This window comes from Papio anubis, chromosome 13 (assembly GCF_008728515.1).
Source record: "Papio anubis isolate 15944 chromosome 13, Panubis1.0, whole genome shotgun sequence".
In the NCBI taxonomy this organism is placed as follows: Eukaryota; Metazoa; Chordata; class Mammalia; order Primates; family Cercopithecidae; genus Papio; species Papio anubis.
The window spans coordinates 56,418,318-56,437,623 of NC_044988.1; the positions used below are offsets into that span (position 1 = coordinate 56,418,318).

Consider the following 19,306-nt stretch of genomic DNA (forward strand, 5'->3'; position numbering starts at 1 on the left):
ATCTCATTTCTTAGTTTCTTGACTGACAGAAATAATATCTTCTGGCCATTTCCCATCACTTATGGTGATATTTTCCATTGGAAGAGTAGGCCTTGGAGGTCCTATTTTTCACAGCCATCTATCTGTCTCAATGCCATTCCATGGTCAGCCTTACATTCAGACCCCTTAGAATGGGCTCTTCATGATTTGCTTCAATTCTACATGTTGAATAACTTTATTTTACCGTTTCCCAAGTTTGTGTAGTAAAGGACTGAGCTATAATAATAGATGTCGGAGAAGGATAGGCTTCTATTATATGATTAATAATGCAACACTATTAATGAAATATTCAAAAGATGAGAGGCATAAATGCTGTTTTAGAACATTCAACAAAATACAATTTTTTAAGAAAGTATTTTATTTTTGTGTCTCAACAGATGAAATTCATAACCTTGTTTTCTGATAAGACAATTCAAACATACAAATCAATTACAACAATGTGCTTATCAGCTCCCCCTCCCACCCCTATATTTTAAAGCAACTGACAGTTTTGAAGGACACCAAGACAATAGGGCTTAGCTAAACAATATGGCAATTAAAAATGGCCCTCTAAGAAAATAATTACAATAGTTGTTGAAAAGAATTTGTCCTTTGAGCAAAACAGACTGAAAAGAATTATCATGAAATGAGAATTATAGCTTCTCTTCCAATAAAGGAGAAAAGGGGATGTATGTTAAAACAATGATACAGAAAGCTGGGGAGTCAGACTGAAAACAGAAAGCCCCAGGCAATAAATGTCTCCAATAAAATGCATCCCCTTGAAGATATCCATTCAAACTCTTGTTTCATATTGAAATAAATAACTGTTCCCCCACACCCAGCACCTGGAAGTGAATCATTTTTGTTCTCCTTTGTTAAAATTAATTTAATAATTTTTCCAATCCAGCGTCTCTGAGAAAGAGGTGTTATGAATTTTGTAAAAGTCAATGACATTAAAGATAACCCAAGCCAGTCGATGGCCAACACCATTTTAGATTCTAGCCATAAAGAGATTAGACATATTCTGGCAAACCTGGGGCTCCCAGGGAAAGCAGGGTTCATACTCAATGACATGTAGTTACTCTAATCCTGTAGCACCTTTCTACTAGGTCCCCAATTCTATATACCATTTCCTCATGCTTTTCATGGTAAGCCTCACAGCACCCTTGTGAGGTAGGTAGTGTTATGGTTAATTTGAGAGATGGGGATGCAGAGATGTTAAGTAGCTTGCCCATAAAGAAACATGAATCCAGTGACACAGCCCTAGGGACTCTCACTCCAGATCCTTGTCTTTTTAGTACTTAACTGTTCTGACTCCCTGAGAGTGGATCATTAAAGCAGGTAGGTCCTTAACGCCAGACTTGTGCCTGGCCAGGTGGACACTAAGGCCTATCTCTAAACCACATGATTTAGATGATAGAATGAGACACAAGTTGCAATCAATATGGAAGCCAAAGGAGTTAATGTGGAGAAACACAGGATTAATGTTTGAACAACAGTTTGATAATGACTTCAGTGATGGGCAGCTTGATTACTATGATAGTGGATACTCAGTAGATGTTGCATAATTAAATGAGTAAATGAATGAAAGGAGATTGTGCTTGGATAAGTGGAAAATTAAATTTTCTGTATCTTTTAAAACAAAGCTAGAGAAATATGATTTTTAACTTCTAATCAAGGATGAGAAGGAAAGAACTGAGTAGATTCCTGAATATTCTGAGGGTATGTATTTAAGCTAATTATTGGCGATATTTAAAAGATATAAATAGACATTTAAAATCATTTTCAATATACAGTGTATTTACTTATCAATTTGGAAACCAGCTTAAGATCAATATTAGAGGAAGTGTGATATGCATAAACATCCATTTGCCTCTACAATTAAATTCTCTTATATATGCTTATATGATCATTGCCATTTATTTGAAATGCTTGTGTTCTCCAATTCTTATTAAATGTTCTTTTGAAAATATATTCAACCACCAGAACAATGAACTACTCTTCCCTAGACTCACCAGCCAGGATACATTTTTCAGTTACTTTCAGTTTCTGTGAACCCCTTTTTTTTTTCCCCAGAAGACTCACAGCAGAAAACAGCTGTCCTGTATTGAAACCAGCCCTGCATTAAAGCCAGCAACTTTCTTACAGCAGTGCCATGAAGAGCTCTTGAGACCACTGAAGCACAGACCACTGGATTCTCCAGGTGTTGCTAAAATAGAAGAGCTTATATAAATCAAGGTGGTGGAGCTGACTTGGTAATCTCTTTGCATTACACATTTGTTCTGTGCTCAGTGAATTAATTCCCTGTAGGATGTTTGTACTGATACAGTGTGAGGCTTAAAGAAACTCTGGATGCCACAGTATGGATTTGTGTGCGCGGGTTTGAAGAAGTGTTTGTTTAACTTTTGTGAGAGCCCTGCATGTATAGAATGGATGTAACCTATTAGTCTTTTGTACATCCAGCTAATAGCCCATGGCTAAAGGAATAGACTAGATGTAGTGAATTGCCTCTGTGCTATGGTACTAGCATACTTTATCTCTTGTGCTTGGAAATAATATGAATAGTGATGTTGTAGTTAGAAAAGGGTTCACATAAATGTTACTTCTGCCTTAGATGGGGATCTGGTAAAAAAATTTATCTCCCAATGTGACAATACAAAATTATTCACTATAGATATAACTTTTACAATCACATAAAAGATTTAGGTATTTCAATCAAAGAGGTATGCTCTCTAGCAGTCTGTTCTTTTTGTAGAGACTCTCCTTGGATTTTCATCTCTGAGACCCTGACTCTGTAGTGATTCAGGTGAGTTCTTAGTTTTCTTTATTAGCAGACAAACAGAATAGTGAGAATCCACATATTTTCCATCTGCCTTATCTTTTCCCTTATCTTTTCTCCAGATGGTTCTTAGTAATATATATGTATATACGTGTCATTCTGCCATTAATACACATATACTATTTTGAGAGTTTGACATGTCCTGATTTACCAACGACAGTGTTATGGAATAAAACAATGCCTGCATAGCTATAATAAGGGATCTCCTTCCTAATCCATTTTTTGTGATAGAGGGTCATAATTTTTGCATTTGTTTATAAAAGTTGATGAAAGGCACCAGTGTGACGAGCCCTAGAAGCCAGTGTTTTCAGATTTTCCACCTATCCGTGGCAGAAATAGTAGGTAAACTTCCTCTCAGGTTTCTCAACTTTCTCCTTAACTTGGCTTTATTCTACATTAATCTTCATGTACTGTGTTTTAGGTCTGATAATGAAGTAATTAAGAAAAGAATATAGGGTTGTACAATAAGCTTATCTGCCTTAAAGGGAGTAGGTATAAACTCCTAATTTTTATTTCGACTGTATCAAACAACACAAAAACATTAACAGCCATCTAGCAAGGGCAGTATGCTCATGACTGAGAAAAATGAAAGAAGAAACCAAACAAACACAAAACTATGATGAACTTCTAAATTTATGAAGTAATACATGACCAGAAAGTCTTTAAAGTGCAGAGCCAGAAGCCAGGCCACTGAGTTAAAAGTATGTTTAGCTTTCACTTCATTATATTATCTTCTTCCCATTGTTTAAGTACAAGTCCTGAAGTATTGGGACCATCTTATCCCTCTGATTGGTGAGTTTACTGGACAAGCTAACTCCTAATATTGATTGGCGAGATGTCTACCCAACACATTCAAAACTATGTTTATGGGAGATGGCTCTTGTTTTAGTCTTACTGGTTTAGTAGCATAAAATAAAAGCCCACTGTCAGACATGCAACTCTGACCAGAACAGCTCTGGCATTAACAGAAAATTTTCAAGAAGAAATTCTCTCTCTAGGGGCAAGCTTTTCATTTTGCAATTAAAGAATAGCAAGCCAGGCGCAGTGATTCATGTCTGTAATCCCAGCACTCTCGGGAAGCCGAGGTGGACAGATCACGAGGTCAGGAGATCGAGACCGTCCTGGCCAACATGGTGAAACCCCGTCTCCACTAAAAAAATACAAAAATTAGCCGGGTGTGGTGGCGGGCGCCTGTAATCCCAGCTACTCAGGAGGCTAAGGCAGGATAATGGCTTGAACCTGGGATGGGGAGGTTTGCAGTGAGCCGAGATCGTGCCACTGCATTCCAGCCTGTCGACAGAGTGAGACTCCATCTCAAAGGAAAAACAACAACAACAACAACAACAGCAGCAAAGGGACCTTTTCTGATTTCTTGCTAACAGTCTCAGTATTTGTGTGTTTGTTGCTTCCTGGAGGTGAATCCCAGGCTTTCTTGTTATCTAAGAAAGTGATTTCCAGGTACCATGACTGTCAGCTTTCTGCTTCCTTCTCCACCTCCTCCTTCTTCACTGGAAACCATCTAATGAGCCACAAGGAGAGTGAAGATGATACCCTAGATATGACGCCTGCCTGAACACATCTCCCTAAAGCCCATTCCCTCAAGTACGGAGGTAAAGAGAGGGCACCTTCACCCGCAGCCCAAGAGGAGTTTAACAATTTTCAATTCATTTCCTCTTTAACACTAGACAATTTTCCCTTTCCCTTTTTTCAATTTGCTTGAAGACTAAAGATGTTTCTCTTTTTAATTTTTTTGTGCCTTCCTACTTGACACAATGTTTTGAATCGTTTGGCTGAGTGAAGGCTAATTCAGAAAGAAAAACTTGATGGTGGTGTTGTATGTTTGTCTTGCTGAACCCTTCAGTTCTTGCTCAAATAGATTTTAAGCCTTAAGTTATGCCCATTACTTGCTTATGTAATTAATTCACACGAATTTGGAGACTTTTGCAAGTGATACAGGATTTAGCTCTACTAAAGTAGAATATCTGTAGAGTATGGTTGATATTACATAAATTTGGATGCCCAGCAGGTTGAACTATGACCCCTTTGTAACTTTCTGTAGCTGGATACCCTGTCTTTTGAATCCTCTCTGAGTTGTCTCCACTCACTTTAGCATTTGAATGAGATTCCACTGGACCTGCTTCATCTCTGACAGTATTGGGGATTACTAATTAATACAGTGGTATCTCATGTTCCCTGTGAGACTCATATAACCTACTTCTGCCAATAAGAAAGTATTTTTATATGACTCCAGTTGTCTTGTATTGCATTTCATTTCTTATTAATACTTCAATGAATTTAACTGAGATGGCAGATGCTTAAGCCCTTTCATCAGCAAAGAAAACATGTTTTCCTAACTTGTTACATGTTAATAAGTTAATTTGTTTTTACATGTTAAAAAACATGCCCACAACAATTAACCAATAATAATAGCTAATGAGATGCAAACCTAAATCAAGATACTTTTGTGATTAGCATCAATTTTTTGAAAACAAAAACTTTCAGGCATTTTTTAGGAAAAGTTTTGCTAGGTTGTTATTAACTTTCAATCATGGGATATTCTTAAAATAGCATTTTGATAAAAGACATTAAAGGAAAACACAGATACACATTTTTTTCTCCTGCTCAAGCTTATCAACTTTTAAAACAGTTATAATTTAAACACAAAAAAATCAAACCACCCTTCCCCACATATTTATATATGTATATATAAACAATAGAAATTATGATTTGGGGCATTCTATACCATAAGGGAAAAACCTAAAGACAACTGTCTTGTGTATGAAGCAACTCAGGTGTTTATGGTATACCTGATTTTATAACTGTGGAGAAAAAGACTATGTTTTCTTCCAAATAGCCTCTATACAAAGTTTGTTCATGATTCAATTCCAATCTCTTATCACACAGATACGTATATAAATCAGTTTGCTGTTGGACATACATTGTAAAGAATGAAAAAATTTTTTTTGCAAGTCTGAATTAATCTCCTGTTTAATTATTTGATTATATTGTATTGTTGATTTTACTGAATATATTGCAGTGTAAAGATATTAAAGCAATTTAGAATAGGAGGTGTGCAACAAAATGAAGGAAGTTAACATGGCAACCAAATTTCTTTTTTTTTTTTTTGGCCTTTTGGAACAGGCATAAAGTCTTTGACCCATCATCAGTATGGACAGTTATCTTTTGAACTTTATTGGAATTAATTAAGCAATTTAGTAAAACAAATTTGCATTTTTTTGTTGTCTTCTAATGACTATTTTGCATATTAAAAGTAAAGTCTTCTTTAAAACGTGAAGTACTCTCTTGATTATGCCAGCTCTTTTCTCATTCTGCTAAGGCTATAAATAAAGCTTTCTATTTAAGGCTGGCATTATATCAACCCACCTGCTTCTGGAAGGGAGAGGAAAAAAATCAGAATCGCTCAACCTGCACATTGCTGTCAGCTTGTGATTATGTGAATGGTAAGTCTTAACTTTTAAAGTGTTATGTGAGATAGCTGGAGGGTTTTTTTTTTTTTTTTAAAGCAATTTCCAGTTTAACAATTACCCAAGAATCTCAGTTACCAATGAAAGAAGACTTATCCCTGGAGAGAACATTCATTGATGAGGATGGCAGCAGCTGAGAAGTGACAGTGGTGAGTAGGCAGAGCAGGAGAGTGAAGGATCATTTCAATTGCTGCATCAGGAAAGGAGGCAAGTATGTGGGGGAATACCAGAGCTTTTCTCCTTCTGTGGGCTGTCTCAGGGGACTTTAGTTCCTGCTTTTTGTCCTTCCTATTCAGGATGTTCTCCATGGAGAAGGGGGTCAGGGAGGGAGAAGAGGTATTAAAAGACCTTGGTAAACTCGAGAAAGGCAGTCTGGGACGCATGCAAGCTTGTCCTGATCAAACTCCCAAATTTAGAAAGAGTAACATCAGCCCCAGTCCTATTTTAGAAAAATAAGCCTTTTACAAACATCTTAATTATGTATTTTGTTGTTGTTGGAAACATTTCATCCTAGGCCATTTGTTAAAAATCTCACACAAGACAAGGAAGTTCTAGTCTCTACCATTTTTTTGAGAAAACATGCAGTTACACTTAACTGTTCTCCAAACAGACAAACCAACTTCAGAGTCGAAAACCTGTCATTAATTGTTGATTTAAAACCTTGTTTACTTGGCTAAACCTTGCAAGCCTAGCCATATGGCCCCTGAACCCAATGTTTATTAGGTTAATTGAGCTAAAGATCACAGCAATCAGCTATCATTTCATCTTGTAGACCTATGTTGTAAAGCTGTCCTTTCCCAGCTGGAGTGTAAATGAGAAGGCTCTTTTGGGAATGGCTTTTGAAGGCGAAAAGGGGAGCATCACTGAGATATTCATGTCAAGTGTTTGCCAAAGTACCAGAAAACACCCTCTGTTGCCTAACCAAAATAGAAATTCAAAAATCAACAAATCAAATAATATTTCATTCCTCAAGGCTTTCTACACCCAAAGGCAGAATTCCCAAACTCCTCAATCAGAAAAACATCAAGGGTTTTAGCTGAAAGGAACTGAAAGGAGCTCCCAAAGCCAATGGCGGAAAATCAGTGGAAATTACCAGGCACATGATGTATGAGTCTAACCAATAGGGAATGTTAATTATAGTAAGAGATAATAAATCTTTACCTAAGTGCTGAGTAGAATGAATGCCTTTGGTTCCAAAGGTTTTGTTACTAGATTCAGATGCCACAAAATCCATTTGGGATAGCTCATGTGAGCTATAGGTGACTGGGTCATAGAAATAAAGGTATAAAAAGGATACCAGTGAAAGTCAAGGAAGAACATAATCTCTGATTCTTCTTCAGGTAGGAGATAATAAATATAAAAATTGGCAAGAAAGAAAACAGGATTAAAATGTATCCAAGTGTCTCCCTCTAACCTTCCTTAAATTCTTCATATAGCTTTATGTTTGGTCTTAGACTTCTAAGCTGAAAATTATGTAATTATTTTCTTTCCTAGAAAGCCTCAAGACATATTCAGTGCTGAATGGCTTCTGAGCACATCCCCTGAAGTTAAAACAAATGTCTTGACACAAAGATGAAGAGAGACCCTGGAAGTAGAAGTTAATGTACATGGGACTCTACTCTTTTATTTCTCCAAGATCACATTCTCTCTTTTGTTCCTCTGATATAAAAATACATGTGTTTGTACCAGAGTAAAGTGATAAAAGTCAGGCCTCGATGCAAGTGACATTTAAATAATCCTTTTTTAAAGGGTCACAGAAGATTGCAACTTCTAAACTCCTGTAAGAACTGAGGAACACAGAATGTCTGACAGAATAATGAAGAAAAGAATCCATCCTAAATACTGTAGGGCAACTTCTGAATGTGTTTTTCCTAATAGGGAGTTGTCAGTAACAAGCAAAATTTCTCAGAAAGTTGAGCAAAACCAGAGTGGAATGAAAACCACTGGGATGAAATGCTGAGCCAAACAACAGTATTTCTTTCTGGGATACTTTGAAACAAAGCCTCTGGGAAGAAAATGACTCAGAGATGTTATATTTAAGCAAGTAAGTTGGCCCCTATGCTGGTATGAGCTTTTATGCTCTACCATGGTCTAGTTGATATAACAAAGAGTAATCAGAAGCCATGAGGGAAAATTCATGAATCCTTTTGTGAAACTGAGTACTAAAGCACCAGCGTTTCAGTCAATGGATACCAGAACTTTGCAGGCACAAAAAGGAACCCAAGATCTGCTCAGATAGTGGGAGTGTAGAAAATTAAATGTCTATTCAATTACCTATTAATCCATTACTATGATGGATGCTTCAGGCAAAAAGGTGCCAATTCCCCTGAAAGTATCTGGTCAATATACTTTTATGATCTAAACACTGACACAGGCAATTTTTTTTGATAATCTATCGGAGGCCAAACTAATTTTACTCTTATTAGAAATATTAGATTTGGGAATACTTCAGAAGAGTACTACTCTAGTCTAAAGTTGACCAATCTGGGTTCTATGGAGCTCTAGTTTTTGAAAATTTATAGCATGAAAAGAAGTGCTTTCTGCTCATACAAATTAGTGAATCCCAAAGATAAACAATATTAAACAGGATTCTTATTTACAGGACTTTCCAGAGAATTTATTAGGCTTATATAGATTTCGAATCTCTAAAGGTGGTTAGAGAATGCATTTCCCCAATATACTGGGGTCAACAGGACTCTTTTTTTTTTTTTAGGAAGAATGATTAGAAATATCTGAAATAACTATTGTTCCACGGATCAGAGTATGGGACCTCTAAGAAAATTCATTCTCTTTTCTTCCAATAAAATGAATAATAACGAAATCTTTTAACTAAATGTTTTTCATGGATGGGTACATTTTAATACAATTTCATTTCACTCAGCTGTTTTTGGCCAACTTTTATTTTGACAAAAGAGCAGTCAAAATCACAAAACCCTCTTGTTAATTGCTCAATGTTTCTCCCTCTTTTTTGACAATTAGTTGAATACTGCTTCACACAATGCTGCCACATAAAGATAGTTTCTATTAACTTTTGGAAGTTTTTTGGAAATCTCTAACTTTGTTCATTTTCAAATTTGAAAGACCCCATTCCATTTGCACACAAGTTGGATTTGTGATAGAGTTTGCAGCAGAGCTTGATTTGCATTGTTTGATATAAGGTAATTGGCACAAATGGAAAATAGAATTCTAAAAGATCCGTAATAATCAGAAAAGTCAAATGAAAAATGACTTGAGCAGGCAATTCTTCAATCTTTCATCATATTTTCCACCCTTTATTAGGGGAGAAATTGGTTTAACTCTGTTGCTATCTGACTGGCAAAACAATTTCTGGGCTTGTCCTACTTTTATTGGGATCAATTTAATTTTATTAAAGTTCCTCAAAATTTCAAATTTTCAAATTTCAAACTAAAAAGAGCCAGTCTTTTGAATGTCAACCCGCCAATCCAATGTCAAGAAGCAAACCCCAGATACTTTCTACTCCAGCTTACACGTTATTCAAAACGTAACCTATTTTCAGATCCCTCTTGAAATGGGAAAAGTATAGATTATTTCCTATCAGTTCTATGCTGATTAAATGTGACATTTCATGAACACAGTCCACATTCAATGCTTTCTCAGATCACATAACCATATGCTTTGAAAGTCATTCACTGAACATTTAGCCAAATGAAACTATGCCTCCCCTCTGAATCAGATCACTGGTGGTCATGGAATGACATCAGTTTTTATAAACTGGAATGTTTAACTTTGAGTAACAGACATTAATACAAACTGAATTGGACAAGTATCCTTGGGTCAGAGAGAGGAAAAAAATTCAGCACAACTTAACATATTTATAGGGTTATAATCTTGCTTTTTCCTCAGTGGAGAGAAAAAAGAAATCACTAAATGATTTTTAATCCATCTTGTTTTTTCTCAGTTCTTAGAAAACAAGACAAATTTCTCTTTATTACACACGATAATTTTCAAAGTAAAAACCAAAATCTAATTGGGAAGGAAGCAGGAAGAAACCCTGAAGTTGTCTATGCAAGGTAATACTGTGTGTACAGTATTCAAGTAGAGAACATCAGAGTGGCAGTAGCTAGATGTTCCCTTGACTAGCAGCAATCTAGCACGTAGGCAGCTATCATGTTTTAAACAAATCCTTGTTTGCATTAACATGTTATGTATTTATCACCCTGGTTTGTGTTGGCATCTGAGAAGAACTCTTTCTTATTCAGAGAGCTTTTGAATATCTGAATTCTTGATCTTAGCTACTGGTGAATGTTATCTTATGGTTATTTGTAACCATTACCTCTTCTTCCATTTTCTATTACCCCACTAGTAGTGACTGTGGAAAGTAAAATCAAGGAGTGATTAAATGAATCATTTTCATTATTAACACCTACCTTGCATTTTACAGGTACATCTAGTGGTGCACCACCTTCTGGAGAAACCAAGGGCTTTGTTACAGTAAACTGGTCCAGTGTGATATTATCACAAGTATAAAAAATATTCCATTCTGTATCAAAACTAGGCACATGCCTTTATTTATAGTAACAGAAGTTAACAGAGTTGAGCAGTTTTGCCGTGGGTCCTGTTTCTTGGCATCCTACATCAGACAAACACATCTCTCAAAATATCTCCGCCCATAACTCCAGGGATCTAGTCTCAGGGTCATCTGTAGGTAACGGAAGGTGAAATCACACTTGGATCTATAGTGGTAACTAAAAGCACAACCTCTCATTCATATTGCTTTAAAAACATGTACAGCATATATGTTTCAAAAAAGGAAGAAAAGAATATATTGATCTCTTTGTGGTACTGAACCAACAATATGGTATGATGCAAGGCTTTAACAAATGATAATCATTAGATACAAATTTTTCTGTAGAGTATGTTTTAGACAAATGTGTCTTTTAAATATGTAAATCCTACACTGTAGGTTGTTCTTTTTTATTTTTTTCTTTTGTTTTTGCAGTGGTAGAAAATGCTGAATAATTGTCCATGAGTGTGAGCCAAAGATTCAGGTTCATTACTGAGATCCCCAGAATGCCAATATTTGCAATGCAAACACTTAGTATCCCACTGTGTGAAGGACTCTGACAACATGCCTGCCTGCCTTTCGATGGAGAGTCTCCATTGGAAGTCCTCCTGCTTCCATAGACCCTGCTTTTGATACAGGGGCAGCTGCACACGGCTGCCTCTTAATCTAGTAATTTAATTCTGTGCCATACTGTCTTACTGATGACCAACATTGATAGAGACAGTAGTGTGAGGGGCGGGCCTTCAAATCATTTTCATGTTGAACCTCCTGGGTCCAGCTACCTCCCCTTCCACAGCAGCACCATTGTTTTTCCTGGGCACATACTCAAGGTCAATGCTGTTTTTGTGCTTGCCTTTCCCTCGGCTCCACACAAAAAGGAGAAGAAAACAAAATAAAACCACTCCCAGGAATGTGAAGCAGCCCATAGCTGTAGACACCAGTATTGTTTTAAGGTCCAGGGAAAAAGTATTGGCATTGGTGCCATTGGAAATGGTGTCATTGGAGTCGGTCATGTACATAGGGGTCCTGTTCGCATAAAGAAAGCGATCTGAAGCGAATCCTTTCACAGTTAAGGAGGCTGTGAAGGTGTCATTCCCAGCAGCGTTGCTAGCAATACAAACATACATCCCACTGTCTTGATCCTGGGCAAAGCGGATTTCCAAGGTGCCATCACCCAACACGGTGGCTCTTCCATTGGACTTGGTGGTGATGAAACGCCTTCGGGGTGTCACCCAGGAAATCACAGGCTGCGGGTCTCCATCGGCACTGCATTCTAGCTGGACCGTCTGCCCTTCATCTACTAGCAGATGCTGCAACTTCTTTTCACGGATTTTGGGTTTTTTGCAGGTAAAGTAAAAAGAAAGGGCAGTGCTATGGAAATCCTTGAATGACCTCTCACGGATGGTGTCTGGGCCAGCACACATAGGTTGCTGGCCACCAAACTGCAGGGTGGGTTGTCGCTGCAAGATCCAGAGAAGGCGGCAGTCACAGGCCAGAGGGTTGTTGTTAATGCTCAGGACTTCCAGAGCCCTAGGGGAGGAGAAGACATTCTCTTCCAAAGTTTCCAGCAGGTTCTGAGACACATTAAGGACGCGTAGGAAGCGGAGCCCTTGGAAGGAGTGAGGCTCAATGGTGCGAAGCTGGGCCCCTACTATATGAAGCTCCTGAAGGCGGATCAAGTCAGAGAACATGCCTGCTTCAATAGTGCTGATGGGATTGTAGGAGAGGTTAAGGTGAGTCAGGTATACCAGGTGTTTAAAGGCAAGGAAGGGTACAGTAGACAGATTGGTGTTGGTGATTGAAAGGGACGTGAGGTTGAGACCGTAGAGGCTATTGGCAGGCATCATATCCAGTAAAGGCCAATAGTCAATCTCCAGGTGTTTCAGGTGGAACAATCTTTTAAAGGCATACACAGGCATATTGTTGATATTGAGATGCTTCAGATGCAAGCTGATGAGGCTGCGGAGGTGGGAGAGGGCTTCTGTTGGTACTGCTGTTAAGTTGCATTTCTCCAGGGTGAGCTGCTCCAGGCTAAGTAGCCCACTGAATGCCCTATGTGATATATAAACCAAATCATTGTCCCCCACTTCTAGAGACTTCAGGTTATGCAGATCCTGGAACATGTAGTCTAGTAAAATGACAATCTTATTCTCACTAATGTCAAGCTTAGTGAGATTGGACAGCCCTGTGAATACCCCCAAAGGGACCAACTTTAGACGATTGCCTTTTAGGCGGAGGGAACGCAGGTTAAAGAGATTGTTGAATGCTCCTGGTTCCACATTGGCAATGATGTTGTCACTCAAGTCTATCTCTTCCAGCAGAGGATATGATATGAATTCTTCAGGGTTGACACTTTTTAGCCTGTTTTTACTGAGGTCCAAGATTTTGGTTTCGATGGGAATGCCTTCTGGGATGGCGATCAATCGCCTTCTGTGACAGCTAACAGATTTGTTCTGGGCAGAGCACTCACAGCGAGCAGGGCAGCCAATGGTGGATCCCATGAAGATTAACACCACAGCCAGACCCAGGAATGGCTGCCAGCATGATATGGCCGTGTGAAGCATGACTCCACTTCTTAGTCTACACCTTGGTCACGGGCCTGCATGCAAGGGGCAAAAGAAGGGAGGAAGAGAAGGTGAGTTAGGATCTAAATAGGTGAAGGGACACAAATAGAGCAGCAAATGTAATGGAAAGGATGCTGGATTTGGAATCAATCAGACCTGGGTATAAACCTGAGGGTTGACCCTCTTAGCAACATATGTTCTTGGTCAAGTTATTTCATCTCTCTGTATTTTAGATTTCCTGGCTGTGAAATGGGGATAATGGGGATAATAATAGTAATAGCTTCCCAGAGTTGCCATGACAATTTCAATGTTTGACAAGTATAATGAGATAAAGACAATGTGTGACACAGACTGTGAGACAACACAGTATAAATTTCACACTCAAAGGCTCTATTTTAAATTCAAATGAAAGAAACAGAGGTCAACAGCTAAGAAGAAAGCAGTTCAGTTTGAATCAGTGTCTGCATCACTAATGTTTAGGATATCATCCTCTATTCAAAACAAAGCTAACAGAAGTTTCATTCAATATCAGGCCTTTAGGTGCAACATACAAAACAAAGTTATGTTCAATGCAAGGTGTTGGAATGTTTTTCTTCATGTATACATTTTCTACTTTTAACCTTTGAATGTTAATGTATCTTTCATAATTTAGCAAACTTTAATTTATGAAGGGATTTTCTTATTTGAGGCAAACAGAAGGTCCTCCAAGTATGCCTGTATTGTTTTTGTGTTTCTCATAGGAATGAGGCAGAATCAAGGTACAGGATGCCTATAATAAAAAATGCCATTTTAAATGATTTTGAGATAAATATTGAGGAATGGGAAGAGAAATAACTTTCAGAAAAATATCTTGTAATGATAAATGAACTATCCCTCTTTCACATTCAAACAAACTCAGTGCACCTGTTAAAGTGAAATTAAATAGGTAGCAAAAGAGATCGGAAATGAGTATGTTTTAAATGTGGATAGTTTAGTAGACACTGAATTCAGCTGAATAATAAAAGGTGTATTACTGAGCTCTACTTTTCAACTTGGGGTTCTCAGGGGTACGCTTTATCCATGAACACCCTATTTTAATTAAGGTTAAGTAGTTTGAAACAATACTTTTAGATAAAGAAGTGTTTTATAAACTTCAACATTCATTCCTGAACTATAAAGGAAAAATTAGTAAAAAAATAATTATCCAATTACAGTGTTTACATATATATCTATGTCTACAACCACAGTATGTCTTATATGTAAACAAATTTATGAATAAAAAGTAACAAGTAGGATCAAACTTAATGGTGAATCACTAAATCACTAGAAAATTTTCCTACAAATGTAGAAACAAGGCAAAAACCCAGAAAGTGCTAGCATATCAGTTAGATAGGAAGATAAGAGTTATAATTTTTGGAAAATATGTGGCAAAACTATCATTATTCACAGATCAAATTAATGTCTGTCATGAAAACCAATGGAAATCAACTAAAAATGATTAGAACAGTAGAATAAGTGAATTAGCATACTACACAATAAATATTTTTTAAAAATTATTTTCTTGTCTACACAAATAAACCATTTAGAAAATACTATTGTAAAAATTATTTCAGTCATGGCATCTCTGAAAAACATCAAATTCCTTAGTATAAACTTAACAAGGAATACATAGAACTAATGACAACTATTAAACCCCATCAAGAATCAAAATAACTTACTAAAAGAGGGATGTACTATGTATTTAGAAAGATTAAATATTATAAAACATTAATTTCTTTTTCCATAGAACACACATTACAAAGAATAATGTTTTAAGCTTGAAAAATTAATTCTAAAGTTCATTTGGAAGAAAATATATATGAAAATAATCAGAAACAGTAAAAAAATTTATGAAAATACCTGCCATACAATGCATTCAAACATGAGATACAAAACTAATAATAAATCAGCATGCTATTGACACAAAAATAAAGTCAAGAAAACAAAAAGTAAGCAATTATATCTAAATATATTTGAAAAGTCAGTTTATGTTAAAGGTGGCATTTTAAATCAGTGAGAAACATACACATGATTGACTTGATATTTTGTGGGAAAATTTGCATACTAACTTTACTTCTTCCAATAAAGTAAATTCCAGATGAATTAAGGATTCAAATGTAAGAAGAAAACAGGTACTAGAAGAAAATTCAGTAATTTTATAATATTAGAGTTAAGTAGCATTTTCTGTGAATAAAGCTAGAAACCAGGAAGAAAGATAATGATTCTATTGTATACATTTTTAAAACTTGGTATAACAAACAAGCATATAACACACACATGTGATTGCTAAACTGGAGAATATATTTAAAACATATGTAATAGATAAAAAGGTGAATGCCAATAGAAAATTAGGAAATGAGTATAATAAAATTAAAAATACCCAGTAAGTATATGAAAAGGTGATTAACTACTAGTAAACAAAGAAATGCATATTTAAAAATAGGGGTATATAATTTTTGCCTGTCATATTGGTAGAGTTTGATAATCATTTTTAGCCAGAATTAACAAGGGTAGAAAATGAACATTCACATACTGATATAAAGAATATAAACTGGACATTAATTGATATACTAGATTTAAATATATCTAAGTTCAATATGTTCATTTCTTTGACCGATTTTATTACTATTTCTAGAAATGTATCATTAGAAAATAATTGAACTAATATACGTATGTTTGTTACAGGTTTGTCTACAATAGAGCAAAATGGAAATATGTAACAGTAGGAATTTAGTTATGTAAGTTATAAAACAGCCATACAGTAAAATACCATCTAGCCAATACACCATAACCCTTGACTGCTGATATGGTTTGGCTGTGTCCCCACCCAAATCTCAGCTGGAATTATAATTCCCATAATCCCCACATGTTGTGGGAGGTAACTGAATTGTGGGGTGAGCACCCCCATGCTGCTATTCCTGTGATAATGAGTGAGTTCTCACAAGATCTGATGGTTTTATAAGGGGCTTTTCCCTCTTTGTTCATTCTTTCCCTTCCTGCTGCCATGTGAAGGAGGATATGTTTGCTTCCCCTTCAGTCATAAGTTTCCTGAGGCCTCCCCAGCCATGCTGATCTGTGAGTCAATTAAACCTCTTCTTTATAAATTACCCAGTCTTGGGTATTTCTTCACAGCAGCATGAGAACAAACTAATGCAACTGTATACTTATTAACATGGAAAATGAAATGATATATACTATATCCACATTTGTATGTATGAACATATTTTTATATATATGAATATATATACATGTGTGAAAGGAAAAAACTGGAAGGATGTAATAAAGATGTTGACAATAGTAACTTTTTGAGCTGGTGGGATTAATGGTGATTTTTACTTTCTTTTTATAACATTATTAATTCTGAATTTTTTCAAAAATATACCTGTATTACTTTTATAATCAGAAAAATAGTTATTTTAATTTTTGAAAGTGTTTTCATTGATACATATTTGTACATATTTATGTGACAATGTGATATTTTGTTACATGCACAGAATTTGTTACACGCATAGAATGTGTAATGATCAAGGTAGAGTATATAGAGTATCCATCACCTTGAGTATTTATCATTTTTATGTGTTGGGAACATTTCAAGTCTTCTAGCTGTTTTGAAATACACAATATATTATTAACTACAGTCACTCTACTGTGGAACATTAGAACTTATTCCTTCTATTTAACTGTACATTGGTACCCATTAACAAACCTCTCTTCCTCTCCTCCCTTGCTCCTGGCCACAGTTTCCAGTGTCTGGTATCTATCATTCTACTTTCAACCTCCATGCTATCAATGTTTTTAGCTCCTACATTTGAGTGAGAACATGTGATATTGCCTTTCTGTGCTTGGCTTAATTCACTTAATGGCCTTCAGTTCTATCTATGTTGCTGCAAACAACGCTTTATACTTTCTCTTTGGTCGAATAGTATTTTATTGTATATAAGTACTACATTTTCTTTATCCATTCATCTGTTGATGGACACACTTAGACTGATTCTGTATCTTTGCTACTGTGAATAGTGCTGCAATAAACATGGGGGTGCAGATATACCTTTGATATACTGTGCATTACTCCATTTTCATGCTGATGATAAAGACATACCCAAGACTGGGAAGGAAAAAGAGGTTTAATGGACTTACAGTTCCAGCAGAGGGATTGCTGGATCATATGGGCATTCTATTTTTAGTTTTTCCGAGAAATTTTCATACCGTTTGCCATAGTGGCTGTACTAGTTTACATTTCCACCAACAATGTTTAAGAGTTCCCTTTTCTGCACATCCTCACCAACATAAACTATTTTTTGTCATTTTAGTAATAGCCATTCTAACTCGGGTAAGATGATCTCTCAGTGTGGTTTTGATTTGCATTTCCCTGATGATTACTGATGTTGAGCATGCATTTTGTTTTCATATTCCTGTTAACTACTTGTATGTCTTCTTTTGAGAAAATGTCTACTGATGTCCTTGAAATCATTTTGACATTCAACAAGTCAAACATATCCTTCTTCACATGGATATGTTTTATAATAAAAGATAAAATTGCACAGCTTTTAAAAAAAGGTTCAACTAAGTCATTTATTTAAATGTCTAATGCACAGAATAATTCATAGAAAATTATAATTTATTTAGTTACCTTGACATTATTCCTCCATCAATTTCTCTACCTCAAAGAAGGTGGACTTTTAGGTATTAAAGAAATATTGTGATCATATTTACCACCTAAATTAAGAAGAAAACTTAAAACATGTCAATGGTTTGATTTCAAGCATACAGCCCAATGAATTCAGAAAAATGTTTACACCTTTGTAAGCACCATCATAATCTGATACAGAACATTACCATCATCCTCTTTACCTCTTTTCAGTCTATTCCCACCTCTGTTACTGGCTTAAAGTAAGCACTGATCTGTATTGTCACTATAGATTAGTATTCATTTTATAGAATTTTATATCAAAGAAATCATATAATATATACTCTTATATCCAGCATCTTTCACTCAGCATAATGTTTTTGAGATTCAACCATGTTGTTGCATGTAACAGTAGTTTGTTCTTTATGTCTGGTGGTATTAGGTTTTGTCACAAATTGCTTATTAACTGAACTATTTTTGGAAGTTTGCTATGAATATTAATATAGAAATCTTTGTGCATACTTTTTATTTTTCTTAAATATATACCTAGAAATTAGCCTTATAGGTCATAGGGTAGGAATATGTAGAGTATTTACAAGAAACAGGCACATCATTTTCCAAAGAGATTATACCATTCAACATTTCCACTAGCAATGCAAGGGAGTTTCATGTGTTTCATATCCCCTCCGACATGGATACTGATTTTTTTTTTTTTTGAGATGGAGTTTCGCTCTTGTTGCCCAGGCTGGAGGGCAATGGCATGATCTTGGCTTACCGCAATCTCTGCCTCCTGGGTTCAAGCAATTATCCTGCCTCAGCCTCCTGAGTAGCTGGGATCACAGGCGTGTGCCACCATGCCTGGCTAATTTTGTACTTTTAGTAGAGACAGGGTTTCTCCATGTTGGTCAGGCTGGTCTCGAACTCCCAACCTCAGGTGATCTGCCCGCCTCGGCTTCCAAAATGTTGGGATTACAAGCATGAGGCACCATGCCCAGCCAACTGTCTTTTACATGTTATCCATTCATGTGGGACTGTATTATCTCATTGTATTTTCCTCGTAACTAGTGATGCTGAGCATCTTTTTGTCTGCTTATTGCCCATTTAGGTAGATTCTTTGGTATATTTTATGTTCAAACATTTTGCTTACTTTTAATTGTGTTTTTAAATTATTGAGATATAAATGTTATGTATATATTCTAAGTACAAGTTCTTTATTAGATATGTGTATTG

General features: G+C 36.2%; 1 protein-coding gene across 5 annotated transcripts in view; it reads right to left on the reverse strand.

Moving 5' to 3' along the window:
* Nucleotides 1-374: 374 nt before the first annotated feature.
* Nucleotides 375-19,306, reverse strand: part of LINGO2 (leucine rich repeat and Ig domain containing 2) — a 1,182,276-nt gene continuing 1,163,344 nt past the window's right edge. For all 5 annotated transcript variants that reach the window (XM_031654837.1, XM_031654834.1, XM_031654835.1 and 2 more), the window contains one exon: nucleotides 375-13,466. In XM_031654837.1, the coding sequence (XP_031510697.1) occupies nucleotides 11,611-13,431 (1,821 nt within the window). In that variant the 5' untranslated portion in view covers nucleotides 13,432-13,466 and the 3' untranslated portion in view covers nucleotides 375-11,610. The remainder of the gene's footprint in view (nucleotides 13,467-19,306) is intronic.